Source organism: Caloenas nicobarica, chromosome 9, assembly GCF_036013445.1.
Source record: "Caloenas nicobarica isolate bCalNic1 chromosome 9, bCalNic1.hap1, whole genome shotgun sequence".
Lineage (NCBI taxonomy): Eukaryota > Metazoa > Chordata > Aves > Columbiformes > Columbidae > Caloenas > Caloenas nicobarica.
The window spans coordinates 12,879,624-12,896,437 of record NC_088253.1 but is presented as its reverse complement, the minus strand read 5'-3'; the positions used below and the strand labels follow the sequence as shown (position 1 = coordinate 12,896,437).

At 35.5% G+C, this 16,814-nt stretch overlaps 1 protein-coding gene across 1 annotated transcript in view; it reads right to left on the bottom strand.

Annotated features, from left to right (window-relative positions):
- The window catches only part of LOC135991989 (transcription initiation factor TFIID subunit 4-like), a 142,748-nt gene that overhangs the window by 92,004 nt on the left and 33,930 nt on the right, over positions 1–16,814 (bottom strand). The window contains exons 9-10 of the mRNA XM_065640890.1: positions 12,732–12,846; positions 5,332–5,501 (exon numbers count right to left, since the gene is read on the bottom strand). Of these exons, the coding sequence (XP_065496962.1) occupies positions 5,332–5,501; positions 12,732–12,846 (285 nt within the window). The remainder of the gene's footprint in view (positions 1–5,331; positions 5,502–12,731; positions 12,847–16,814) is intronic.

Sequence of the window (16,814 nt, the reverse complement as noted above, 5' to 3'; positions counted from 1 at the left end):
AGGAAGTCAACATATTTGGCATGCACAATAACTTCCAAATTGAATTATACAATACCTAACACACATTTTTTTTTTTCCCCCTGAGGAAAAGCAACTAGAACCCCAGAAATCACCACTCCAGGTACAGTTCAGGTGGACTAAGCATGTCATTAGGACAATGCATGACTTCAAAATGCTACGCTTCAGAACAAGCACAGGTTAGAACTGTCTCCAAACACACTCAAGAGTTATGCCCACAGGTATTTAAGGAGGTCATCCTGACAGAAAGATGCTGGTGGAAAAACTGATAATAAAAGGAATATTTCAGTTTGAAGACAATCATGGATAAAAAGTTAAAAGTCAACAATGAAAACGACTAAGGCACATCAACAAAAAGTGCAGTGAAAACAAAAAATTATGTTCACAGGAAATCTGATTGCTCAGAATTTCAGAACCCACAACAACGGTAACCTAAGCAGCTATAAAAACCCTCTAAAGCAAACCAACCAGAGAAATAAGTATACTTTCATGTTAGAACTGCTTGGTATATGAAAGAGCAATCATCAATAGTACAGTTTCATCTCATTCAAATATGAATACAACTGTTGACAAACAAACAGATGAAACAGGGAATCACAGAATGACTTATTACACTGGAAACAAATGCTTTAAACAGAGGCTCTGAAATCTTCTGGCCTGGGTCCACCAAGGATATCCCGGTCAGTTTTCAGATGGTTTAACAATATAAAATGCCCTCTAGGGTATTCAAATTATTTATTTAAAATATAAACATATGCATACAACTGAGCTGCCACTGTGATTCAACACACTCCAGAATACAGAAAACGCAGATAAGCTATTCCTTACATTTTAACATGCATTTTTATAGCAGATATGCAATTCGAGTGTGACAGACCAAAGAAAGAATCGAGGCAGAACTGTGATCAATATTTCATTGGGCAGAATTTAAAAAATATATTACAAGTAAAATAACAAAAAGGTAAATCTATAAAATATGTCGAGCCTAAACCTACAACTGCTACATTGACAGAGACAGTGGTTTAATTCTATCAAGCCAAGCTTGTCTGAAGCTGTTGAATGGAAGACTGTGGGCCTTTTAACTACCGGACCAGAAGAATTTGGACTCATCAGCACATTTTCAAGCCTCATAATAACTGGGCTGCATCACTGCATGTGTTGTAGCCTAAAAATATATTTGCATGAAGCAAGAGAACCCAGTAATATTTTTGTGACAGGAAATGTTGCAGGTGTATGCGATGTTGTCAATGGAGCAAACTTTTTCCAAAGGAAATTTATAACGCTGCTAGATAACAGACATAAATACAGTATTCCATAAAATCATGCTATAGAAAATTGATTTTCTAATGCAGATGTAAAAATAATTCTGAATGAATGTGAAATAAAAATACCATTGATTATTCTCCAACACATTTTTATCATATATATTTAAGCAAAAATAATTTGAAAATACAAGATAGACAGTTAAAATGTACTCAATGTGGCCAAAGCAGTCCCCTATTTCTTAGAATGCCACATTTGTACTTATTCTATTTGGCCAGTGCTTTGTAATAATGAAAACTGAAGTAGAAAAATTGGGTGAAACACACTGAAAGTGAAGAGAAAATAAAGAAACCATCTAAGTCAAAGAATACAGTATGCCAAACATATTTCATTATTACTGCATTAAGACAGCTAATTTACGGTTAAGACTCTCCACAAGTTCTGACATTTTAGGGACAGCCAACTAAAAGCAAAATGGCATTATCTGGTTGTAGAAGAAAACAGAATTAAAACAAAAACTGTGGGAATTATTATAATAAGCTGCTGCAGATTCTATCGTTGCGAAGATATCATGCTCTGTTGACCACAAAATAGAAAGCAAAGGTTTTGGAACCACCAGTGGAGGTTCTAAAGACTCTCAGGCAAAAGACTTCTCAGGAAAGTACACAACATATCTGTTCCCTTTTTCCATGGATTTAGTTATCAGGCAATATAAAAAGGGTCACCCTTTATCCCACCCTGCACTATGTCCTGCTACCTTTCACTAATTAAATATAAAATACAGTTCACCCTCTTAACTGTTCTCAGAAACAATGCTGTAAATAAAGTAATTCCTGAGACAATGAGTTTCTATTTTCATGAGATGGTTACAAACCAGAGAAAACTGCCATGCTTAAAACAACCTGCTAAGTCATATAGTTTTATTCATTAAAACATTGCCCCTTTTGATAAACAGTGGAAACTCAGAATTTCAAAAACTATCTTCTAAAACCTAACGAATATAGCATTCTTACCCACCACGAAATAGCTTATGAATGAATAAAAGTGAAACAATTACAAATTATTAAGGTTATTTTTCTTGTTTCTTTCCCATAAAACCACACGAAAAAGCCAGGATTTTTCAGCATTATTTATTTGTGAGAGTCTAACCAGTTTATCTTGCCCTTCAAAGAAATACTATCCATTTTAAAGTTAAAGACCTAGGAAGTTTTAAGAACTTGTATGCACATCAGCATGCACATGCATGAAGAACATCAACCTCTGCCTCTCAGCTTCCCAAAAAGAGAGACAAAAGCCTTACAACTCTTTGCATATGTTTCATCATGCTGTGCTGCCACATAGAAAGATCGGGGTTTAAAGTTTTATGATCCTGAATGGAATAGCAAAAGAAATACACTATCTGCTAAGAAATACCCACTCTTGATTTTGCATCAAAGAAGAATTTGGAACAGTCACAGCCGTGTCTTCCTACATGAATAAATGGCAATGATTACTAGATACAAAAATGGATAAGGAAGCATGTGGGAAGTGGATGAATATCTTTGCATGAATTACTTTTCAGTTACTTTTTCTTTTTAAAAGGATCAATAATAATATTAGTAATTTAGACTTAAAATAAACTTTGGATGATAATACTGCCAAGTTACAGTAGAGATAAGAATGTACAATATATTAAGAAACCTCTTTCACTATAACTTTGAGGCATTTGGCTGGTGGTTACTGCCAAAGACTGAACAGCATCTGCTCTCAGTTTAGCAGTTTATATTCTGACCCCGGTGAATGGAAGCACAATCTCTAAAACAGCCTTTGGGGAACACTACTGAGTTGCTCGACAGAGCTCTTACTCAGAAAAGAGAGAAGGAGATTAATATTACAGAAAACTTGACAGATCTAGCTTCTGAGAAAGGAGAGAAGAACAGTTTCCTAATACTGTACATACCACAAATCTCTTTCACTAAAACATTAAAAACAAGCCCTAAAACTTAAGTGGTCATTACATATGAATAAGATTTAAAGACAGAAAATAAGGTCTGTTTAAGCCATATTCAGGTAAAAGTAAAAAGAAATGAAAGTATTTTATCTCATTTGTCAACAGGCATAATGAAAACAGAAGAATGAGAACTCACATAACAGACTTTCTTTTTCCTAATGTGCTTGAGAAGGTCACAGCCTCCTTTGCTTAGTCCTGGTGTGTATAGGAACAGCAACATAGGGTGAAACTGAGTTTTGTCATGAACTTACAATGTCGTTATTTTAAGTGTCCAGTAGCACAAACTACTAAACTTGTGTGTGGTCCTACGCAAACAACAAATCCGGCCACACACAGTGAAAACCAAGCTTCTAAAACTTCAAAATCAGCTGAAGGAATTCTTTCTCAAGAGCCACAGATCCCAGATAGTAGCCACTAGTGAACCCCACAGCCACTTTCAAAACTATGAAAGGCTTCGTGTAAAGCCAAAATAAAGCTCCAAAGTGGCTGCAGGAGATCACTAGGAGTGGCCGCTCTTCTGGATTCACTGCTTTTGAGAAGTAAATCCCTGCAGCTGCTTTTAAAAGCTTTGAAAGTTTCATTTCAATTATCAAAGCCAATAAAGCTTCAAAAACAGCCATAGGGATTTGTTCCTCAGAGGAGCAAACCCCAAAAGGCAGTGATGAATAGTGTGATGGGTTCTGTGGCTCCGAAAGTATGTACAGATTCCTGTAAGTCCTGCACTTGTAATTACAGCTTCATGTTGTGCAGCAATTGTTACACCCAGACAGTTCATTAAGGCTTATATGGCAAATTCATTACTGATTTCCCATTCTTTTTAACAGTTTTATGTCTCTTTCATTTTGTTTTCTTACACCTGTGTTAACTATTATATGAGCATCCTTCACAACCATTTCTCAAAGAAAATGTCGTTAAAACTTCGCTGGCTTCCTATCTCAGGTGGTGGTGATCCATCCCACAAAATGTTGCACATTTGCTTTCCCAGACTGCATCGCATAACACCAGCATCACGCCATCACAACATAACTACAGCATGCAAAATAATTCATTTCTCTGAATGAGAACTTGAAAGGGCACTAATTAAAATACAGGGGTGAAGCTTGACAATAAATCAATGAAGAACTTTGCCTGCAACTGCAATATAAAAAGGCTTCCGTTAATTCAGTGAACATAAACACATTTCAGAAGTAACTGCATGACTTAGAAACCTAACTGTACTCACTTTCAACAACATTTTGGTCTTATCTTTAAAATTATGAGAACCAGATTCCTAAAAATTACAAAAATTAACTAGTGACATAAGCATAGTTCTAAAAGAAATATATGATTTATACCCCTAAACAATTTGAGCTTAGTATCTTAAGACCGTGATGGTTCTAAATATTACCAAAATCATGTTGAAAAAGATACGTTTAGGTACTAGAACATATGTAGTATACTAATTAAGTACGTCATATAAAATACATTCTAAACATACTTACTAACCTTAAAACATGGCTAATTTTGAATAGGTTTTTTTTTTCTGCTAAAGTTTTAAACTTTTATTTTCAAATGGCAGAATAAATAAATGCACCTTCTTGCCAGGATAAATAAATACATTTTTTTAAGAAATGCTATAAGAAAATCACTACGAATGTAAAAAGATGCAGGTATTAAGGAAAGAAAATCTTGACAGATAACTTAAACATTCTGTTAAATGTTATTCACAGGTGTCCTCTGTGACCTGTACTACTTACTTTACCTCTTTGTTTCAATCTTCTCATGTGTAAAACATGAAGGAGGATTGTGAGAAATAATTAATGATTGCAAAGAGCTTTGTGATCCTTAGATATAAAAAACATGGAGAAAGCATGAAGTCTAAAAGTACCAGTATACTATTTTATTTCAACTTGAGATAACGAAGTTATGTTTATCACAAAAACCTTAAAAGTTTAGTAATACAAGATGGTGTATCAAAATGCCTAAAAAACAATCTTAAAGTGCTAACCATATTCTGCTACTCAGAATTGCATAACTCCAAAGGAAAACACACTATCAAAAGCAAAGGATGTGTTTCTCACCCATTTCAAGTATGCGTTTATGTAGAGGTATAGCAGCAAGAAAAGGTTCATCTTTACAGGACTGTATCTGGGTTCCAACCAAGTCAGAGTTGGTAGCCATAATTCGGGCACTTTCTTCATTAAGATTAACACCAGCCATAGAGGCAACATCATTGATGTCATCATCATCTCTGCAATGAAAAAAAAAAGAAGCAAACAAAAATAATTCTCCATGTGATATATTCATTTTGTATATTATCCGCTTCTCCAAAAGTAATCATCATGTAACAGGCCCAGTGCCCAGCCACAACTACTAAGCTCTCCATTTTCATGGAATATATTCTAGATAGAGAAAACTAAATCTTTCTCTGATTACATTCGGAAAACTTTAGAAGCAGGAAAATTTGTCTGTAACAGATGGTGTGACAGAGGTGTCTTGTCTTCATCTGAGAGTCAGTGATATCAATGAAACCCGGATGGTCAGGAAACTAAGGGCAATGATCACCACTAAAACCAGAGCATTTGGCTATTTATACTGAAAACCAGGAGTAAAATGATAAAATAATAATAATAAAAAACCCCCCCACAAACATTAAAAGCAAAAGCATGAATTTGGAATCCTGCGCTGTTTCACAAGTTCTATCAAAATAGGCACCAAAGCATTTTCAGCAATATTCGTGCATGATTCTTTGACCACGAGTTCATAGGTAAGTCTGGGTTCCAAGTGCGGTTTGAATATGTTCTGGTATTTTCTCTGGCAACATACAAAAACCAGTTGAACATGTCAACTAGTTTTAGAAAAGTGAGCTGTATTTGAGAAGATGGTAGCAGCACTTCCCTGGCCACTGTTTGCCCTGCAACACCCATCCTAACAGCTTGTCCAAGTACTGGCTAACAAATACGAGCTTCCGCACCTCTATCTCCCAAGCATCTCTTACCTCCTACCTCTATGAGGTGCGACTCATAGCTGTGGAAACAGTCATCTGGTTTTAGTACATTCTGTTTAGGAGCTATTACTGACGCAAACGCTGTATTTCAGCATATTCTAGAAGTGATTACACAACCTTTGAGAATATATATATGGAAAAGATCCACACACATCCAAGTCCAGACTCCTACTACTGCATAAAGAAAAAAAAGCTTAATATATAGTATTTTTAAAAAATTATTACATAGATGTCATGCTATGCACCCTAGAATACTTTCTGTCACTTATAAAAATTCAACGCCTGTAGTAAAAAAACAAAAGCTACAAGTAAGTTCTGAGAACAAAAGGCTAGAAATCTAGAAAACCATAATCTTGGTCCTCCATGTCCTCCCATACTCTCCTTGATACGTGCACTAAAGCAGCCAATTTTGGTGGAAGACTTCTACAGTTTGTTAGATATTGGTTTTGTTTTCTTTTGCAGGAAGAAGGAGGGATTTTTGTTTGTATAAACCTGGAGAAATATGCTGAACACTGAGGCAGAAAATGAAAAATTTTATGACGACTGTCAGAAAAATGCTATACAAATGAGCTTTTATTATTTTCCACGAGTGCTAAGCACTTGATTTCTTCTCGTAGAATGAAATTCCTGAGGATAGTGTCACAAAATTGATCTCCTGCCTCAATGGTTTTCATGCCAGCTCTAAAGGATTTTTGATTTTACATTTCACATGGAACGTATGTGATACTCATAGGAGGGTTGCAAGAACTGCCATGAAGAAACCGGGCTCCTGTGCGTTCAGTGCACAGATGACCAAGCTACTCTGCAGCCTTGTCCAACCAGCTGTGACACTGACCCCAGATATCACAGCTGATAAACGTACTTCATCACATAACTAACGGTGGCTTAAATGCTCAGTTATGAGTTCAAAAGATTCTAACTACAACTGAAAAATGGCAACTAAAACTGAAAAAGGGGAACACCTAATATTTGGGGGGGGTGTTAAAACATCAATGCCTGAAACAGAATGAACACCGCCCAAGTTAATCTGCCCAGGACTCACAAGGCCCAAATCCAGCAGCCCTTTTAATCAATGGCAAAACCAAATTCACATAAATGTAATTATCATAACAAGCTCAAAACTATGTAAGATAGTGGAAGCTACTGGAAAACAAATGAGCCTAGAATTTCAAAATAAAGCTAAAACTGACCACACTACAAAACATTAAGCAATTTATGCAGTTTTTAAAAAACAATCCCATATCGATTCCCAGTGGACCCTCTCATCTCTGGGGTCCGGCAGTACCTGGGGACCTGAGCACAAAGACTCAAAGGATCTGGATAAAACATGAACTGAGCAGGATAATCGTATGCTTTCTCTACACAGAGCCCCCATGATCTCACTCGCTTTAGCAAGCATTTGCCACACAGTTCCACACAAGCTGGCTAGCAGCAAGTAATACAGTCTCAATGCCATATTTCCAGATCAGGTTGCCAGGATTGACGTACTTTCATCTCCTCCAATCATCTGTACAAAAATTAAGATAGCACTCTTGACTTATAAGAATATGAGAAGTTTATACTTATCTGTACTTTTACTTAACAGCTGAAGAAAGTACAATCGATCTTCTACCTCACATCTGCTTAGCATTTTAGCTATTCCAATTTTGTTTAGAGTACAGATCTGTAACTGCTTTATACATAAATAAATATCGTCTGAAATAAAACCAGACAATTAATTTGGGCACAAAGCAGGATTCCAATGAAATTATCAAAATTGATGCAACAGCACATATAAAGACTATCACTGTAACTCTCGGACAGAATCATTTCCTTCCATCTTTCATTGGCAATCTACTGTCTGTGAGGACATCCGTTTTTTCTTAATGTTACATTGAAGACAGACATGAAATGTTTTAATCATAGTTGGGTTTACAATCTTTCAGTCTAAAACTCTATCAATATATCGTTTTCAACTTCGAGGAACTTCATTAAAAAAAAAAAGCTTGCGTTTGGATAGTGAAACATACACACATTTATACATAAAGAGAGGTGGAATTCTTGCCAAACAATTTCCTATAAAGTCAACTTTTAAGTCCAGATGAGTGAGTTTTCAGAAGTCATTCTGTGGAACAAATATGCCATCCAGTGGTCGTGATTGATGATTAGCGTCTATCTTTCCCTTTTCAGCCCAACACAGCATTTAACAATTTCACATTTCTTGGCATATGTTACTGTGCTTATACAAATAGTTTCAGTAACTATTTCAGTTTTTTACTGAATTAAATTCTGAGTCTTATGGGATAAATCTAATATTCCAGCATGCATGCCATTTTTAAGACGACAGCATGAGTTCTTAAACTCTTTCTAAACACAAGCTACGTCTTAAAGCAGTTTAAGAGTTTAATTCTTCCTCCTATACTCAACCTCTTGTAACACCTCTTCCTCTCCATTAAAAACATTTGTGCAACAAAACAAAAATTGAAAATAAGAAAAAAGTATTTGCACAGTTGTCCGTACATGCTTCAAAGATTTTGTTTAAACTAAGACAAGCCATTATAAAAATCTGTTAGCATCTTCTTTATGAACAGATCTTAACTGCATGATTGCATACTGGTTTTCTTTCTCATGCACTTTGTAAGATTTGAGCCAATGATGTCAAAATCTGCAATGCTGAACTGCTCCCAAATAAGCTATAAGAATACATAAAGCAAATGAGACATTATACTATTGATTCCCCTCTCTCTTAAAAGTAAAATTTCATGTTGTTCGGGCAAAGTCGCTACACGTATGCAGGACTCTGAGCAAGCTGACAAACTGGATCACACGATCAGAGATCAACAACAATACATTGGATACAAATGGTGGCTTGAAATTACAGTAACAGTCGCTATTCTATCACATTTTATAATGGCATAAATTCTATTTACACAGATTTATTATAATGCTTGTTGTCACTTTCAAGCTTTAATTTGAACTTTCTCCCAAATGCTGCTTTGTGGTACAATTCATTCACAGTCTATGTTGGATCTTCTCACTGATAAGTAAAAGGGATGACAGAACATACCACATTTGTGGTCAGCATTTTTCTTTATTTTGAAAAATACAGAAGAAAATACACGATCACCTTATGGTCTGAAATATTTATTTGGAAAACCAAAGAAACTTAAAGCTTAAGGTTTTACATCATATACCATTTTGAGACTACAACTTTAAAGTTATCTGTTTAACACCTACATTAGCTTTCTCTCTCTCCTTAAAGGACAGGCTGCTTTGCACATTATTAGATGTAACATCATGCATTTTGAGGCATTTTGCCAAAACGATGTTAAACTTTTATTTTAAAAAATAAAAATAATGTAACAGGCAATGGATTCTTTTGGCTAAGCAAAAGAGGCCTGAAAACAAATTTTTTATTCCCAGGTAGACTCTACTTTAAAATGTTGCCAGTTAGCAACAAAAAATTACAAATACTAAAATAAGCTTCAAATTATCTCAGTCACTTCACAGAACTGAAAAAAATAAAAATAAAAAAATCGGATTGGCTGTATAAAACCTGATACTGCCAGGCTCCAAGAGCTTATATATAACTTCGAAATACTGTTTCAGAAAAAGAAAGGTTGCCGTGAAAAGGAAGGAGCATCTGGCTAGCTGGTACACTATGGCAAACATACCATCACACACGTTAAGAGAACAGTTCTGTCCACTTCTTGCCTCATTTTACGTGCAACAACACCGAACCTTACTCAATACAGTTAGGAAGTGGTAGGATAATACATGTATCTCCATCCTTGGAGATATGTAGAACTGGATAAGTCCCTGATCTCACCAAACCTGCTCCGAGTCAGAAGTTGGACTAGTTGACCTCCCAAGGTTCTTTCCAACTGAAATTATTCTGACTCAATATCAGGAGGAACAAATGTTGCCACTAGTTCTTCATATTGGCCACAATCTGAACTACGGGTAAGGGCTACTTTAAAAGTTTGTGACTTTCCCTGTCATCAGTGGTATATTGTGTTAGTGGGAGCTCTGAGGTTACCAAACTAGATGATGACGTACACAGCGAGTGCACCCAAATACGCAGCCCCCTAACCGAGTTCAGGGGGCTTTCTGCTTCGTCTGCCCGACTACAGAAACCTCTAGCCGGACTATCATGATACAAATGTAAGTCTGGATCTCTACTGTAAAACAAACAAACAAAAAATTACAAAAACTGGAATTCAAATTTCCATCCTTAGGTACTAACATAGCTTGAAAGTCAACTAAATGGAGTTGTCTGTAGTTCTTTCTGGAAAATTTTGCAACAATAAATATTAATACCAAAAAAGGTGACATAAAATTTCATGAATACAGCTTCACACTGCACAAGTCTTGGGTTGAAAACTCTGCATCATAGAACATCTACTATAATATTCAGGGAACTGACATAAGCAGTCCTACAGTTAATTAATAAATGCTGACATTAAAGGCTAAGCTGTAATTTGCAAAATTCCTAATTGCTATGTCTTTTATGTAATTCCTTCCTGTATTTCCCACAGACCAGAATAGAAGAAACTGAAAATAACGAAGATCACATTTCCATTTCCAGTGACCAACACTTTGCTCACAAGAGTGATAAAGCTCAAGTAAGTTATTTTAAAGAAAGCAGAATATAAAATAATGAAACAAATATGCAATAATAAAACACTACAGGCAAAATAAATTTATACATAACACAACTATTTTTCAAAATTCTTGCTTTGCTTTAGATGCCAGTTTGCCTTCTGGCTAAAAACACATTCTTCACACACGCTGGGAATGTTGAGGAAAACTAGTCAGCATTCAGAGGATTAATACAGATTTCCAGCTCTGTGCCTTTAGGCTTAATAGTCAGACATCTATTTGTCCTCAGGAGAGGTTAGGGGTTGAAATGCAAATATGCAAACAACTGAATTCTTTGTTAAGGTATCAAGAAAGAGCTTGATCTTTGCTGCTGTTTAATAAATCCTTGCAATTTTATGGACTTATTTAAATGCAGCTTTGTGTCTTACTATTTCGAAGGAGAAAACAATGCAAGGAAACAAAAACATTCATTCTGACTAAAATTTGTTCTCTAGAGGAAAAATGACATACACCCTTGACAGCTTATTTACCAAACTCACTAAAGATTTATTGATTTATCAATCAGTGCCTTGAGCATTTGCTTCTCCCCAAGGGAAAATTAACAATTCCAGCTAACCTAATATATTCTATGTATAAACTAAGTGAATGCAAGAATCAATCCTGGCACAGTTTACAACATCTAGTTAAAAAAATGCTGTCCCTTTTGGTGTATGTAAAATTGAAAGCTATACTAACGAAGAATAAATGCTCATGTTGCTTACAAACATAAAAAATACTTATTAAGACAGTACAATTGAACCCAACAGACATTTTAAATCATTTAAATACTCAGTGGGAGGCAAAAGCATTGGAAAATAAAAAATTGAATGATTTTGCTTCTAGATTAATACTAAGTACTACCACTATTAGTTGCGATACTGACATGCCTCAAAGCAGAGATATTTCAAAGAGCTACAAATTCTCTTTTACTTCACCTGCACAAGCATAAGCCTGAAAATTAATTATTGGCTTAATGATGTCAGAACAACATAAGAATTCTAGAAGACGAAAATAAAAATGTAGGAATATTTTGTCATTTAACAAAGAAAATATTTAAAGACAAATAAAATGTACTTTCATCAGTGGAAAAAAATGTAAATGATGGTAACAAAAGCAAAATGCAGTAAACATAAGATTAGCTTTTCACTACAATGAGTAAAAATATCCAAAATATATATAAAAGTTTGACGTACAAAAGAACCAATCCAGCAGCTCAACGCATCAACGCTACTGTGTTGAACCTTTGCAGCACCTGATTAGTATCAGGACCCACAGAGCGCCCCAACCTCTGCTGCCCAAGTAAGCACAGGAGAATAGATACAGCAATGTCTTGTCTTTAAATCCAATAACAATCATACACACATTAAAAAAAAACCAAACCCCAAAAACGTACAACCAAAACTATACAGTATTTTCTCTCCGCCGAGGAGGGGGTGGCTGCAGCTTGGCTGCAGAAACCTATCTACAAGATTCCTTGTCATCACAATTAGTATCTTCCCAGCAAGACATGTTCTATATGAACGTTAGAATCCGATACCAAAACAAACCGTGTATTTTTTTAAAAACTTCCTACATATAATTCCATTTCCAGAAGTTTTGTTATAATATACAGAATTGAAGGCTTTATTAAACATTAAAAAGTGCATTTAAAGAAAAGTCCTCAAGATGTGTCATGACCACCTCCCCTTTTTAAAAATAGAATTAAGCAAGAAAATTGTCATCCAATCACACTAAGACAGGAATTGTTGTAAAACACTGCCCTCTGGTGTTAAGCGAATTCTAAATTCTATTTTATATTTACGACTCCCCCAACCACCCCCCTGCATTTTTTTATTATTATTTTTTATTTTTTACCTGAAAGAACCACCTCCAGGGTCATTCAGCTTGTTTTTCTGATTTGCAGAGACCTGAACACCAAAGCCCCCAGGACTTTTGCCGGCTTGTATTGTTGGTGCCTTCCCTACTGTGCCTGAAAAACACCAAGCAATGTTATTATGAGCTGTCTTAGACAATTTACATCAAAGAACCTTCTGTCCAGGAACTAAATTTAACTGTCTGTAAATTGCAAACAAAGGAAGTTATTATTTTTAAAGATTACAGTGCTGAAGAAGAACAATTTAAAATACAAAATTTACATTAACATTACAGTTTGTTCAATATTTACAGAATACAGAAGATTCCAAAGCTAAAAACCACTGGCCATAACTGTTTATAAGACACATAATGGCTATAAGTGTGTTTGCAATTGCCAGGAAACCACTTTTCTAGATGATCTGCACAGAATAAAGAAGCAGAATCTGAAATGTTCTTAATACAGATGCTTTAAGTCACAGTCGCTCAGGGTATTAACTATGTAATTTTTTTATACGGTCATTGTTCTTTGTTGCAGTGAAAAAACCACATATTTTCAGAGTTGAAAACATTTTAAAAATATTTTTAAATTTTTATAGTGTATGCAAAAGAAAAAACACTACTGTAAAATTTCACATAAACGTCCTCATAAAGGTTGTCTTTTACTTTCTTATATTGAAAAAAAAGATTTAAAATTCATATCTGTATCTAGACTTTACAGGTCTACATGTAGAAGTAAAACTGCGTTTTCTAAATGAGCCTAAATGTGGTGGACATTCAGTTTCTTGTGATAGTAAATTAAAAAATAGATATTAATTCCTCTCTGACATTTGGAAAAATCTAACAAAAAAATGATTACATATTTATGTTGCTAATTAGTAAATCGACAGACCTGGTTATTATTAAAAACACTGTATCAGTATGCACCTGAAAAAGCACTGACAAATGAAATTCTGGAGTAAGCCCTCCTTTACTGCTTAAACACCTGTTTACCTGGGTTACATTCTGTGTTTCCTTTAATCCCACCCGTGTTTTAGCATGTAAAAATAATCAGTGTATATGTCTACTTGATTTGAAAGATCTCTCCTTTTTCTTGTATCTCACTCGATTTTATTGAGCACTATATACACATAGTGTTTGAGACTTTGAGAAGTACTTGGAAGTTATTCCTGCATATCTATGACTCAATTGCATACAAATGGCATGGACCTTAGTTACATTATTTTTCCTTCATGAATTATAAAAACTGGAACAACAACTATCTGAACAAATCCTTTTAAGAACGCTTCTTTGCTAAAACAGAAGTTTTGAATTAGACCAGCATGGGGTGGTTTTTCTTTGGTTGGTTGGTTTTTTTTATTTTTATTTTGACGTCTTTATCAACTTCAACATGTCATCTTAAAGCAAAACTAATTTGACAGCGTGCATTCAGTTCTTCAATCTATACAAATGAATTGCTGTGTGGACTCTCAACATCAGTAAATACAAAACAAGATTCAGGACTTCAGGCTCCAAGCCTGGGGAACAAAAATATTTTGTCATCAGAACACTCATGGTCCATGAGATGTCACAGACAGCATCAGTTCATGGACCAGATAATTCACTTATCTATAATATTTCAGATGAACTAATTGAAAGGTTTTCTACTAAGTGAACTGGAAGGTAAGGAATAACACAATTATAAAAATTAGCAGATCTCTACTTTCTACAACTAACATCTAGGAGATTAAGAGTGTGTTAGCTTTGAAAACCTTTGCAATGGCAAAATTAAGGTAACAGTGGCACTCCTCCAGAATTAATACTATATTCCTTTAGAACTAGTATAAATGGTTCTTTTTTTTCCAGTTGGTAACTTTTGATTAAAAAAAAAAAGCAGCCCCAAAAAGGTACAGAGGCCAAGTAGTGAACTTCTCGGTCTCAGGAAAATGTCTACACTCAGTATGTCTACACTGGATACTGAAAAACTAAAGTCTCACTGTCTTTCACCCCATATATATGTAATTCTCCTCAAATGGATTTGGCAAAGCAAATATAAGTTTTGGGATGGCATAAAAGTTTTCTGATTTAAATCGTAATTGTGCATTGTTAAGTAGTTAGACACAAAATATGGCTAAAACATCAATTTACATTATGAGGCAGGGCCTATTTTGAAAATTAAAGTCACCTGTGGGCCTAGATACTTCATGGGATTGGTAATGACATACAGAGTCTTTCACCACTGGATCCTTGTTTCAAATTTTAAGTAGCATGATCTGGAGAAACGAGTCCAAATTTAGGAATTTATAAATTCCTAGTTGCATTTCTGCACAGGTTAAATAGCTGCAATGAATACTCTGGCTAATTATTTTATTATTTGGCTCAATTCCCCCATCCGTAAGATGCAAACCGAATTATTATAGTGATAAGTGCTTTGATAAAGGAGTGTGAATTTTTCGTGTAATAACTATAGTGTTAGTTCCCCTGGTGCGTAAGTAATTTTATTAATACAAAAGTCCTTGAAGCCTACCAACTTTATCTATACTACTGTTTTAAAAAGCATTATAGTCTGTTCACATGCATGAATTAATATTAATGTAAAGACACATTACACTAGGAGATTCACTCCCATCCGAGAAGGAAAATGCACCATTGTGTGGAATCCAGCTCAATTCTGGTGTAACTATCCTTAGAAAGCCACACTCCACAAAGGTATATACTACTGGAATTTGCACTAGAGACCAGCTCCTATTCCAGTATCTTACCTCCTTCTACAGGAATACCCAGGCCAGTACTGGTGTGTACAGTAGAACGCTTTACAAATAGATCAAGATCAAAATCAGCTGGTGTCCGACAGGACGCCATAGCAGCATTTCTTAGGGCTGCAAGCACACAGATGGACTTCTTCCTAGATGTGGGCTGCGGGATGAACAGTTTTACAATGGGATGTTTTCTAAATGTCTATTCTGTTTGCTTTGTCTGTGTAGTTAAAACAATATAGTAGTGGGCTTAAACGAGCTTGTAAATAGGAATAGGCCCACCTGAAAGCAGGGCTTTGCATGAATTGGCTTTTCTGAACTGTTGTCTTCCATAAGCCAAACTGCCAGTTAAGTCATATTTCATTGGATGACCAATGGCTATTATGAATAAATTCATATTCCGAATCCACTGTTTAAAAGACAGATGCCAGTATCATGCAAATTCTTGGCACGCTGTTGACATCCACAACTCAGAGACTGAACAAGCAAAGAAATTATATCAGCCTTCACTCTCAGACACAATAGTCAGAAGTGAAAGTTCATGCTAAAAGGTGCCAAATACCTTCCCCTGCTAATAAACTCAGGATATGAGTATCAGTGCTATGAACTATATACCTTTTATGACAAGTAAATGCATTTCTTCCTAATTTAGAGAAAACAGCCTACGGGATTACGGCGACAGCTTGGTCTCCATGTCCACTCAACCTCTGGATTCTCTGAAGAGAACAGAGCAAGTAGAACCACCAACCGCTATTAAGTGTGATCACTGGGGGTTTTAATGCTTTCTTTTCCCAAGGAGAACAGAAAAGACCAAGCAATAACGTCAAATAGGCAACAATAGCTTTTATGTGCATTTAAACTAGTTTGATTTCTGATTCAACACCTAAAGATGACAAGCTCTGTATTCCATTACAAACCCTCAATGATCTAAATGCCCACATCCAAAAAGATACTCTCATACACAGTATATCAGGAAAAATAAAACCCAAGTCTAACAGGTCTGGTGGTGGAAAGAAAAATGGATATTTATTAGAAAGTAACAAGGCTTCAAGAACCCTCTTAAATAGTGGGATGTATCAGGCAGACATTAATCCAGATGTGCACAGAGGGGGAAGCTGTGTGCAAACCACACCTCTGGCTGCCCTGGCTAATCATGGCTTATCTGGTTGCTGCACTTGGTCTCTGACCTCACCAAAGAGTAAACAAACTGGCAGGGAAATAAAAAAAAAAAAAGCAGCACATGGGTTGAGAAATTTCTCTCAGACTCCTACCTTGAGCTCTGTAGCTGCAGAGACAGTGACTATCATGTTCCGCTTCAGGAGCAAGAATTAAAAGCAGGATTATTAAATTG